The 13,193-nt window shown below is 47.8% G+C and overlaps 1 protein-coding gene across 1 annotated transcript in view; it reads left to right on the top strand.

Annotated features, from left to right (window-relative positions):
* NUP160 (nucleoporin 160) overlaps positions 1–13,193 on the top strand; it is a 325,024-nt gene that overhangs the window by 212,132 nt on the left and 99,699 nt on the right. Inside the window, exons 18-19 of the mRNA XM_069226465.1 lie at positions 3,163–3,261; positions 5,683–5,802. Of these exons, the coding sequence (XP_069082566.1) occupies positions 3,163–3,261; positions 5,683–5,802 (219 nt within the window). The remainder of the gene's footprint in view (positions 1–3,162; positions 3,262–5,682; positions 5,803–13,193) is intronic.

The raw sequence follows: 13,193 nt of genomic DNA on the forward strand, positions 1-13,193 counted from the left end.
TAGGTGTCTAAGGCTGGGGTGGGGTGGGGGTGGCCTCTGAGCGCCACCAGACTGCCACATTTTGTGCCCTCGTTGCATAATCCGGGTTGCACCAGTTCAGGAATCACCAGTCCCAGCTCTGGCGCAAAACTACACAAAAGACAGGGGAGTGATCACCCCCCTCTCCAGTCTCTCCCCTAGGGAGGTGCATAGAGCTTTGCCAGGTCACCACTTGAATCTGCCATCTTGAAAATAAGATGTGCAGAGGCCCCTGGGAGCACCGGGTTGGTTAGGCCTTGTAGAAGATGGCCCTGACCCCCTCTGATAAGTGGGTCACTGCAAAAAGTGAACCCCCTTTCAGAGTTATTTAAGGGCTCCCTCATGGGTGGGTCCTCAGATTAGTCGAGAAAGAGTTCAAGGAACTCTCTGCAAGACATCTTCTCCTCCTGTCCTCTGGAACTGCAGCTGGACTTCGCCAGGAACCAAACAACTCTGCTTCTGGCGGGTGGGCTCCCATTGCAACACTGAATCCTGCAGCATCCAAGGCTGTGCATCCTCCAGGGTCACAAGGACTCTTTTTGCACCAGGAAGCAAGCAGGAATCTCCCTTGGAGTGAAGGAGTCACTCCCCTACGTCTGCAGACACGTCAGGGCATCGTCGACCGGTAGATGGGGCCTTCTGTTTCTGAACACCCGAAGATCCTGCTTCACAGGTGATGAGTCTGTGGCCTCCTGTGGGTCCTGCTTGTCTTCTTTCCAAGTTGGGAGACTGTGGGCCCCTGCTCCTGTCATTGGACTGGCTCCCCTGTGCACTGCGACTGTTGCATTTGCCAAGGCTTGGTGACTCTTCCTCTGGGAGATCTTCATCCTCAAAGTAGCCCCGACCCCCCAGCACTCTGCAAACGAAGATCATTTACTCTCCTGCGATGTGGGACTTCTGTTTTGCCGGGCTGGTAAGGCCTCCTTGTGACTCCCTGTGGTCACTTGTGGGAGAACCATTGACTTCTGTTGGCCTTTCTGTGTGCTGAGGGCCAGCCCTGATTCCCCCTTAAAGGTAGAGTCTCCTGGACCTTTCTGGTCCCCACAATTCTGCAAACTCCTCTTCTGCTTGCATGTGCACTTGCCAGTGCTTGTTGATGCCCTGGCTGGGCACTGACAGTCCAGCGACCGTCAAAGGACAGCTTGTAGGCGACTCCTGGGATCTTCAAATCCTGGACCCCGCAGCAGGACGTCTTCTCCCACTAACTTGCAGGAACTTCAAGAGGGTGGGCATTGCCACCTGCACCACCTGGGCACCTCCAAGGGTGCTGGACTCTGTCCCCTTCCTTTTGCAGGTACTCCACGTCTGGAATCCGTCCCTGGGTTCCACCAGCCTGGTTCACGGGTCGTGACACCAGCTGGACAATCCGAGGCGTCCACAGTCTTCTGAGAGAGTCCCTTCACTCTGCATCCCACACCCTTGTGTAGGTACTCCTGCCTTCACGGTATCTTGGTGAAGGGTCCTGAATTCCACATACTCCAGCCACTACCCTCTGTTAGCCTATGAGACAACTGGATGGGTAACTGACTTACTCCTGGTTGCTGGGGTCACTTACTGTACTTACCTCTGCAGCTCCGGTCTTGCCCCAGCCCCTTGCTAATCACCACTATTACCTTGGCTGGAATTTCTACTTTCACGTTCCAGTTTTTTAGTCTATGGTTTGGCCCTCCCCTAGGGCCCTGTATTTTTCTATGTTATTTCTGCTGGATATTTTGGGTGTATAATTGTATGATATATCTCCAAGGGAGGTACCTGTGTGGTTCATTCTTGTGACTAACTTGTCTGACTACTACAGTATTGCAAGTGCTTTACATTCCTCCAGAATAAGCTTTAGCTACTTTCCTCAGCTACACCTAGAGAGCTTCTGCTATCTGCACACCTATTCACTATCACTAAGGGTTGCTGGAATTCAGAATGGGCTGCCACTCCATAGGTGTACACCATAAATTGAGCCATCCTCCTACAAGGCTCTCTTGGTGTTTACAAGGGTGTCATCAGGTTAGGGTCTCAAGGTGTTTACAAGGGTGTGTCATCAGGTTAGGGTCTTTTGGTATTTACAAGGGCGTGTGAACAGGTTAGGGTCTCTTGGTGTTCGCAAGGCGTGTCGTCAGGTTAGGGTCTCAAGGTGTTTACAGGGATGTGTGATCAGGTTAGGGTCTCAAGGTGTTTACAGGGATGTGTGATCAGGTTAGGGTCTCAAGGTGTTTACAAGGGTGTGTGATCAGGTTAGGGTCTCTTGGTGTTCGCAAGGAGTGTGTGAACAGGATAGGCTTTCTTGGCGTTTGCAAGGCGTGTGTTTTAGGGGGCTGTCTTAGTTTATGGTAATCGGGTTAGGCTCTGTCGTTTACAAGGGGTGTGTGATCAGGTTATGGTCTCTTGGCGTTTACAAGGAGTGTGAGCAGGTTAGGCTCTTTCATTGTTTACAAGGGTGTGTGATCAGGTTAGGGTCTCAAGGTGTTTACAAGCATGTCATCAGGTTAGGGTCTCTTGGTGTTTACAGGGGTGTGTGATCAGGTTAGGTTCTCTTGGTGTTCGCAAGGAGTGTGTGTGAACAGAATAGGCTTTCTTGGCGTTTACAAGGAGTCTCTGGGTTGATCACCAGGGAAGGGTGAAATTGGACGTTGTTTCCACCTTTCACTTGGACTGCTGTTAATGATTGTTTTGAGCTGTATTCCTGAAAGAGGGTATTATTGAGGAGTCTTCTGAGGACCGCAGCAGGAGTTCTGACCTCGACGTTTTCTAGTGTAAGGACCAGGAAGCCTTGCTGAAAGGTTTTGTGGAACGAGAAAGCAGAGGCATGAGTGAAAAGCCTTGTGTGAGTAGTTGGTGTGACCTAGAACTCTTTCGGTGTAAGGAATAGGAATTCTTTCTTTGTTTTGTGGCGTGCCAAACAGGAGACGTGAACAGGAAGCAGTTGGTCTGGATAGGAAGTCTTGTAACATGAAAGTCAGGTATGGAAGTTGTGGAATGAGGGGTAGCCGTGTGTCTGAAACCTTTAATGCAAGCATCCATGGTATAAAGTACAACCTCGTGTTGTGAGGAAGAGTCTGTGTGTTCAGAAGCATAGGTCCTTCAGATGATTTTTGAGCGCTGTCTTAACCTACGTATCGTCAATTTCTAAACGTACCTCGTTTTTCGTCTCAGGAATATGTGCGCCTTGTGCAGTGCTGGTGCCAGGTAAATGTGGGCTCGTGCCGCTTTGTGATGGGACAGTGTTACCTCATCACTGGAGAAGGACACAAGGTAAGCGGAGATGCTCTAAGGCCCGCCTTTCAACATTTGGAGTTTTATGCAACTGATTTCTCTGAGAATCTCAAGTCTGTGATGGTCGATCTGTACTGAAATTGTCACACTTATGTCCTTTGGTATTTAAATATCATCACATCCGCGATCGAGCGAGGAAGCAATCGTAGGGTGTGGTACAAAGACTCTGCTAGAAGCATTCTGAACACTCCCATGCATCACTAGGCCTTTCAATATCAAACGTTTTTCAGAGTCCTCGATGTACTTGCATTAGCCCAGATCTCTGCAGTTGGTGAGAAAATGCAACTCTTCAGCGCACAGTCTCCCCAACTCCACTTTAAAACTCTTCTCCTTGAGGGTTCAGCTGAACTCTAAAGCAGTCCCTTCAGCAAAGGGGTCCGTTCACCCAGCATAGATACAGCCATCACCCAAGATGTTTCCTTATTATGGGGTTTTCTTTTGAATAGCGGGACCAACACATACCAGGTTGTTGCTCAGCTGTCACTGGACACTTCGCCTGAAAAAAGCAAGAGCTGCTGACTTTTCCAGTGCTTGTTAACCTAGGTCTTCTGTGGATTTTATTTTCACATGAAGCCTGTATGGCGGTGTCTGTTCCTGTATGCACCCTCAAGATGGTTAGATTGTGTTGGACTGGGTCATACATTCTGCCTTCCTGGTCCTTGTAGTTGTGCTCTCGCACCTGCTGTAGAAGTGTTGTGGCCTGCTGGGAGGACTTCTGATAGTTCTCGTGGTCACCTTCCACTAGGCTGCGTGTCTCTGCGGCCTTTGGTTTAGGAGGTAAAAAGCTGCTCCAAGGGACCGCCTCATTGTAGAGGCCTTGCATCAAACCTCCTTCCTATGTTTGAGCATCAAGATGATGAAGGCAGCTGAACTATTTCTCCCTTTCCTCGATTGGTCGGATTGTGGTTGTAGAAGATTTGACACTGACAGTATCTCATTACAGTTCTATTCAAGTTCCAGCCAATTTGAGACAAGTGTTTTTAACTTTATGCTGCTGAGATCTCCTTTAATGTTTGCTTCTTATGAAGAAACCCTGGGTGTTTCATGAATAAGTAACAACATAGAATGGCGAATGTTGTTACCTTGCGTCTCAGATTTCTATAACCTTCACTTCTGAAGAAGGCCAATCTCAGCTCATAATGTTGTAGCGCTCGGAAGTAACCGAAATACACTCAGCGCTTATTAAATCCCTTAAATAATTTTGTCTGGATTTTAGCAGCATAATTCTAAGTTCGGTGTGTATCTCAATCAGTGTGTATGTTGCTCCACTCAAAGCTGTTCTTGTTTTAACTGCTAAACTTGTGTCTTAAGCAAGGGAATTTGATTCTGTCGCCCCAAATTTGTAAGCACTACATTGGTTTCCCATTCATGCAAGAACAAGAATAAAGCTGATAATTACTTTTCTTGCTTGCAAAGCTATTCACCTGGAGAAATCTCCCTTCCAAGGCACCGAACTAGATCTCCCTGGCAGGCTGTGGCCTCTGGAGGGAGAACTCTTCACTTACACAGTGAGATGGAACAGCTACTTCCCCGTCGGTTTGCTCTCTGGTCCCGTCCTCCTGTGTCTGCCGTCTGAACTGATCGTTCTTTGCTGCTCTGTAGTTCTCCTTGTGTTATTTACAATTACTGCTACAGAATGTTTGCTCTTTGTCCCTGTAAGGCACGCTGAGGCCTTGCGTGTTTGTGTGGTGGCGCCATAGAAGCACATGTCCAGCCCACCATCCCCGCCCGCCACAAGAAATGTAAAGACTAGATCTTATATACACACACACACGAACTCTGACCTGTACATATGTATATCCCCCCCACACACGTGCATACAGTCCTAAAAAAAAATTCACCTAAGAGCTGCAAATGGTGAAGGAGACATTGTGAGCTTCCGCTTTCATAGTTTTTCTCTGAGGAAACCTGCCTGTAATCTTTCTTTAATTCCATTATTTGAGGGAAACCCAGAAGTCTAGAACACTTTACTGTGTCGCAGAATAACGCATACGACCCTGCGGAACTCTTTGTCGGAACTGATTTCCTCCCTGGTGTTTCACTCTCATCCCACTGTCCTGCTTCTCTTTAGATCATGTGGTTGCTCGAGGGACTGTTGCTCAATAGGCCTCGTCTGCGAGCCCTCTTGAGCCTATAGGGCTGGGAGGGTTGAGATCTCTAGGTTTTACGCTTCTCATCCTTTGGTTCAGGACCAATTTGCCTTTACTGGTTGTTCTTCGTAAATCTCCTCCACTCTTCAGAGCTACTTAACCTTCTGTTGCTGCCAGAGGAGTTGGTGTCTTCCTCTCCTCTCTATGCTAGCTTGTCCCAACAATCACTGAATGCTTAACTCGTTGGTGCTCTGTTAACAGACTTTGGTTGCTTCTGCGCCCTTGTTTTATTCTCTCCTTCTGTTTCCAGGCACTAGACTGTTTTTGCGAGGCAGCTTCAGAAGTGACACGGGAAGACTTTCTCCAGAGGCTGATCCGAGTAGAAGACCAGGAAGCGGAGGCCACTCCACAGCTTCAGTACTACCTCAAGGTACCGTGAGCTTCGGCCGAGCCAGGGGAGGAGTGTGTGCTCATGACCACGCTGGGTTCCAGCGTTCCCAATGTACATGTGTTGGAAATACGTTGGATGTAAATCTCTTCTTGATGTACGTTTCTTCTTGGTTTTCCAACATCTTCGGAACGTACATGGTTCAGTTTCTCCACATTTATTTTAGCTCTGTGTTAAAAACCCATACATGTGTTGGTACCCAGCCTGTTGTGGGGTTGCAACAGCTGACCTGAGCCAGCCCCCTCAGTCTTACTCTGAGAGGGGGTGTGGGCTAATGACTCCCTTCGCTCTGACACAGGGTAACCTTTAATGAATCCGTGTCCAGCCAGAGGTTTCTTACAGTATCTGAATCACAGCCAAATACGAAGCCGAGAGAGAACATGGCACTAATTGCTAAATTGGTATACACAAGGGTCTTGACTGGTAGTGCTCTCCCGTGGTATTCCTATTCAGGGAGTTATACCCACTGGGTTAGACTGGTTTTTCCATGTAGTACTTTATCAGCCGGCAGAGAGGGTCTTAGAAAAATGTCAATTTTCTTGGTTTTAAGTCAGAGGTCATGTTAACTCACTGGTAAGTTAAGCTACTCAGTTTGAGGTAGGATTTAACTCCTAGCTTCTACTCCCAGTGCTTTGGCAGACCGCCGCAGCCGCCCCAGGCACCCTACTCTCGGGGTGAGAGCGTCAGCCTGTCCTCGGTGAAGCTGGGCTGGAGCGGAAGAAACCAGATGCAGGATTTTCAATCTTCCATGCACCAGACTGATTTCTTCTCCCCTCGAGGCCCTAAACACCCCTGACACTAAAGCCCCCCTCCCCAAGCCTCCATACGCCACTGCCCTCCCACAGTATATGGGCATAGAAAGCCTCCACTCGCAGATGAAAAGGGAGAGCAAATTGGGACTACATTTTTCCCCTGATCCTTTCCGCCAAGGCCCCTGGTCTGTAGTAGGGTGGGACTAGAGTCACTGACCATGTTACAGCACCACACATTTGCAATCATCAACAACAAGCTTTATTCGGTCACAAGCCATCAAAGCAACACAATAATAAATAAGCAAAATAAAAAAAACAACATATAAAAGAAGCAATACATTACCAATTGAAACAATTAAATAACAATTCCACTTTAAAACACACTTACCTAATAAAAACTCATAAATCAGTCACATTACTCCCTATTTGCAGAAACATTTTACGTATATACCATACTGCTACTAAAAACGTACTAACGGCTAGGATTAATACACTAGACCCATGACTTTTTAAAATCCTCAATGCTATCGCACATTTGTTCATCCCCATTTCCCGACAAATCGTACAAATCTATTTGGACCTTGGGAAGGAATAAGGAAATGTTTGACTGTTTCTGGGGCACCACCACACACGGCATATTTCGGTGGTAACTATGTCCCCAACCACTCGTCAGACTTCAGGGGCAGGGACCCAAAACGAAATCTGGCATATAATCCTTTGCCTAAAAGATCAGGTATCACATCTAGGTAAGATTCAAACTGAGGGTACCATTTAAAATCAATAAAACAATTAGTCGGCCTAGAGATTTGCAGCAAATAGTCATTCCTCACATGTGACCAATAAGCAAACTTCAAAACTTTTATATGGGACTTCTTTAAAATATGGGGATTCTCCCAAAAGTCTCTTAATCCAATTGGATACGTGCTTTACCAAAGAAATAGAGGCCGGGTTAGGCCTCCCTAACAGCTTGAGAAGTGAGGTCTTAAAAATCTCCAGTTCGGGAACAGTCCAAAGCCTTACCCAATATATTAGGGGTCTTAGAGCAATTATATCTGCTATTCGATTTAAACCCAGATCTAAAAATATTGGGATCAGTGGAGTAGTACGAGGGCATGCAACCAGGGCCCTCGCAAAATTTTCACCCACAGTTAATCTATTACATTTGGTAGTTCCCCATACTTCCGCACCATAAACAGCAGCACCCTGTGCCTTGGCCACATAAATCGTGATTGCTGGAGACAGTTTTAGAAGTCGTGCTCATTTAAAAGCGCCAAATAGAAGCCACTCTATGTTGCAGAAGACCCACACTTTTATTAATCCGGTCCTCCCAACTCAATTTACTAGATAACCTCACACCCAGATAATCAAATGTACTAACCTTATTCAAGGGGACTCCATCCAAAATGATGGTACATTTCTTCTTACAAGGTCCTGGCCGAAAAAACATCAATTTGGTTTTATTAAAGTTCAGCTCCAGGCCATAATTCTGACCGAATAAATTAAATCTATCAAGGGTTTGGAACCCCATTGGGGTCTTTGAAATGAGAAGAGTCACCGGCAAATAAAAGAATAGGAATTTTCTGGGCATTTAAAGTAGGGGCTTCATTCAGGCACGAAAGCATATCTTTTACCACCTCATTAATAAAAAGAGAAAACAGGAATGGAGCAAGGACGCAACCCTGGCGGACCCCCCTATAGATAGGGATTTTCCCAGTGAACTCGCCTTGGTTTCCCCATCTCACTTGCGCGTATGTGTCTTCGTGCAACCGTTTTCGGATCTGAATGATACTAACGGGGGTCCCTATTTTATACAACACTTTCCATAGTTTATCCCCAGGGACCAAATCAAAAGCAGATCTCAAATCAACGAAAACATACAGGGGTTGCTTGGCGAGGATTACATATTTCCATTTTAAAATGGCAGCCTGAATACCTGATCCACCGTGCTTATCCTGGGTCGAAACCGTGCCTGGAGGGTTGAAAGGATCTGGTGATCAGTGGCCCAACTGGTTAGTCTCCTCAAACGTTGTTTAGCAAAAAAAAATTGTATAGTATCAATTAGACTAATCGGTCTATAATTCATTGGAAGATTTGCGTTGCCCTTCTTGTAAATACGAATAATTTCTGCCCCATTCCACGTGCGCGGGATTGGGCCCCCTTTTGCTATTTGGTTTGGACAATAAGTTTATGTACCAGGCCCAAATAGCAGGTTCAGATCTATAAAGATCACCTGGGATCTTGTCCGGTCCTGGAGCTTTGCCTGGCTTGAGTGAATTAACTGCGTCAAGGGCTGCCTCCAATGAAAAGTAAACATAGTCCTCATAATCGTGGAAACCTTCTCCTGAGGAATCAGAAACAAGGTCTACAGCTAACGTGGACAACGAGCCCTGATTTACATCATTAGTGTCGGTTGCCAACCGAGTATCGACCTCTTCGTAAAGACAAGAAAAATGGCCCACCCAACTTTCCGGTTGGATATGGTTCTTAATTATATTCCTTCCTCCCTCTTTGACGTCTGAACAGCAATTCCCAAAATAATATGTTCTTGTTTGAATTTGAAGCATCCACTATACCCTTCCAAATAGAATTTTCCCAATTTTTTTTTGCTCCTTTGGTAGTTTCCTTGTAAATACGTCTAGCCTGTTCTACCTCCCCCAGAGACCCAGCCAAGATGGCTTTTTTTAGCCCAGGCTTGGCCCTGGAACAAGCTTCATCGAACCATCCATTGCTTACCAGATCAGCACCACACTGTCGAGCCCCACATTTGCACTCCATGGAACTTGAGCATATGATCTGTCGATTTTTGCTCTAGAATACCTACCAGGTCTCGCCAACTAGGGCAACCCAGCACAAAGGGTTTGGCGATACTCTGCCAGCAGCTTAAGGATACCACAGGTGAGTCCAGCACAGCTGATCACTCAAACTTGAGCTATAGGAGGAGGGGCAGGGAGATAAAGGCATGACTGAAACGGAAAACTTTGTTTTTTTCTGTCATGACTCTGATTTTCTTCAAGTAACAGCATATAAAACAAAGGCGCTTTGCACATTTAAAATGTAATATGTAAGTTAAAGTAAATGGCAGGAAATACATTTGTTTGCATTATGAAACCTTTTTTATTAATCCAACCACTGCTGATATCTGTGAGTGTAACCAGAGTTGGGTGGGTGGGGGGGGAGGGGGTTGGGTGTTGCATGGTGGTTAATGACTTGTGCATTTATAGTGCTATGAGGTACAAGCCTATGACTTAAAGCACAGACTATGCAACCTATTTTAACACAGTATAGGATGTCATTGGAACTGTCTATGTTGCTGTGCAGTGTCACTCTTAAGTGTACTGAAACGATGGAAATGTCACACATTAGGAATCTGAATACTTGCCAGCTATGCTGACCTCAGTCTGTCCTTCTCCGGTCCATATCTTTACTTTCAGACAGTAAACTGTAAACTTTGCACTTGTATAGCGCACTATCACCCGTTAGGGTCTCAAGGCGCTGTACTCATACCGCTATGGAACCCCTCCTGGCTTTTCCCTGTGAGGCGCCCACTCCTGGGCACCCCCAGGGTGAAGCCAGGCATCCAAGCGCTGTTGGGGCCGTTGTGGAGATTAAGCAAGCTGTTGCCCAGAGTTGCAGAGTGGGACCCATTAATCAGATTAGGCACCGAGGCGAGAATTATCTGGTCCAAGGGAATTGAGCCCAAGATCTGCCGAAGCGGGACTTGAACCCTGGTCTTGAGCCAGATCTCTGCTTCAGGGTCTGCCGCTCTAACCATTGTGCCACACTTCTCCACGAAGACAGACTGACCGTGACTAGGCTCTCTTTTGGTTCATCATGTGCAGTGGTTACTCAAGTACTTCTCTTTCACAGCAGCAAGGGGCAGGGGTGCCAGATCTGGATCTCAGAAGTCTTTCACCAGCACCTGACTGGGTCAGTGAGAAGTCCCTAAAACACCGACTTGGACCTTCCTACCATACATAAAGTCGGCTTGCGGACAAATTGTGGATTCCACAGTCCCAACTTAGGAAATGATTCAAGGCAGCTTCTCCTTTTGGATATTCATCTCCAACTTGCCAACCGCATTTTGGAGCACATTGATACCCAGAATTGACTGCCCTGGCAATGGTGTATCTTAAACATCCAAGGACAGAGTAAAGATGGAAGAGCTCTGTAAAGAAATGGCTCCCTGTTGCAGTTACCCCCCACTTTTTGCCTGATACTGATGCTGACTTGACTGAGAAGAGTGCTGGGACCCTGCTAACCAGGCCCCAGCACCAGTGTTCCTTCACCTAAAATGTACCATTGTATCCACAATTGGCACACCCTGGCATTCAGATAAGCCCCTTGTAACTGGTACTTCTAGTACCAAGGGCCCTGATGCCAAGGAAGGTCTCTAAGGGCTGCAGCATGTCTTATGCCACCCTAGAGACCCCTCACTCAGCACAGACACACTGCTTACAAGCCTGTGGGTGCTAGTGAGAACAAAATGAGTAAGTCGACATGGCACTCCCCTCAGGGTGCCATGCCAGCCTCTCACTGCCTATGCAGTATAGGTAAGACACCCCTCTAGCAGGCCTTACAGCCCTAAGGCAGGGTGCACTATACCATAGGTGAGGGTACCAGTGCATGAGCATGGTACCCCTACAGTGTCTAAACAAAACCTTAGACATTGTAAGTGCAGGGTAGCCATAAGAGTATATGGTCTGGGAGCCTGTCAAACACGAACTCCACAGCACCATAATGGCTACACTGAAAACTGGGAAGTTTGGTATCAAACTTCTCAGCACAATAAATGCACACTGATGCCAGTGTACATTTTATTGTAAAATACACCCCAGAGGGCACCTTAGAGGTGCCCCCTGAAACTTAACCGACTATCTGTGTAGGCTGACTAGTTTTAGCAGCCTGCCACAAACCGAGACATGTTGCTGGCCCCATGGGGAGAGTGCCTTTGTCACTCTGAGGCCAGTAACAAAGCCTGCACTGGGTGGAGATGCTAACACCTCCCCCAGGCAGGAATTGTCACACCTGGCGGTGAGCCTCAAAGGCTCACCTCCTTTGTGCCAACCCAGCAGGACACTCCAGCTAGTGGAGTTGCCCGCCCCCTCCGGCCAGGCCCCACTTTTGGCGGCAAGGCCGGAGAAAATAATGAGAAAAACAAGGAGTCACTGGCCAGTCAGGACAGCCCCTAAGGTGTCCTGAGCTGAAGTGACTCTAACTTTTAGAAATCCTCCATCTTGCAGATGGAGGATTCCCCCAATAGGGTTAGGATTGTGACCCCCTCCCCTTGGGAGGAGGCACAAAGAGGGTGTACCCACCCTCAGGGCTAGTAGCCATTGGCTACTAACCCCCCAGACCTAAACACGCCCTTAAATTTGGTATTTAAGGGCTACCCTGAACCCTAGAAAATTAGATTCCTGCAACTACAAGAAGAAGGACTGCCTAGCTGAAAAAACCCCTGCAGCGGAAGACCAGAAGACGACAACTGCCTTGGCTCCAGAAACTCACCGGCCTGTCTCCTGCCTTCCAAAGATCCTGCTCCAGCGACGCCTTCCAAAGGGACCAGCGACCTCGACATCCTCTGAGGACTGCCCCTGCTTCGAAAAGACAAGAAACTCCCGAGGACAGCGGACCTGCTCCAAGAAAGGCTGCAACTTTGTTTCCAGCAGCCTTGAAAGAACCGTGCAAGCTCCCCGCAAGAAGCGTGAGACTTGCAACACTGCACCCGGCGACCCCGACTCGGCTGGTGGAGATCCAACACCTCAGGAGGGACCCCAGGACTACTCTGATACTGTGAGTACCAAAACCTGTCCCCCCTGAGCCTCCACAGCGCCGCCTGCAGAGGGAATCCCGAGGCTTCCCCTGACCGCGACTCTTTGAATCCAAAGTCCCGACGCCTGGGAGAGACCCTGCACCCGCAGCCCCCAGGACCTGAAGGACCGGACTTTCACTGGAGAAGTGACCCCCAGGAGTCCCTCTCCCTTGCCCAAGTGGAGGTTTCCCCGAGGAATCCCCCCCTTGCCTGCCTGCAGCGCTGAAGAGATCCCGAGATCTCTCATGGACTAACATTGCGAACCCGACGCCTGTTCCTACACTGCACCCGGCCGCCCCTGCGCTGCTGAGGGTGAAATTTCTGTGTGGACTTGTGTCCCCCCCGGTGCCCTACAAAACCCCCCTGGTCTGCCCTCCGAAGACGCGGGTACTTACCTGCAAGCAGACCGGAACCGGGGCACCCCCTTCTCTCCATTCTAGCCTATGCGTTTTGGGCACCACTTTGAACTCTGCACCTGACCGGCCCTGAGCTGCTGGTGTGGTGACTTTGGGGTTGCTCTGAACCCCCAACGGTGGGCTACCTTGGACCAAGAACTAAGCCCTGTAAGTGCCTTACTTACCTGGTTAACCTAACAAATACTTACCTCCCCTAGGAACTGTGAAAATTGCACTAAGTGTCCACTTTTAAAACAGCTATTTGTCAATAACTTGAAAAGTATACATGCAATTTTGATGATTTGAAGTTCCTAAAGTACTTACCTGCAATACCTTTCGAATGAGATATTACATGTAGAATTTGAACCTGTGGTTCTTAAAATAAACTAAGAAAAGATATTTTTCTATATAAAAACC

This window comes from Pleurodeles waltl, chromosome 3_1 (genome assembly GCF_031143425.1).
Source record: "Pleurodeles waltl isolate 20211129_DDA chromosome 3_1, aPleWal1.hap1.20221129, whole genome shotgun sequence".
In the NCBI taxonomy this organism is placed as follows: domain Eukaryota; kingdom Metazoa; phylum Chordata; class Amphibia; order Caudata; family Salamandridae; genus Pleurodeles; species Pleurodeles waltl.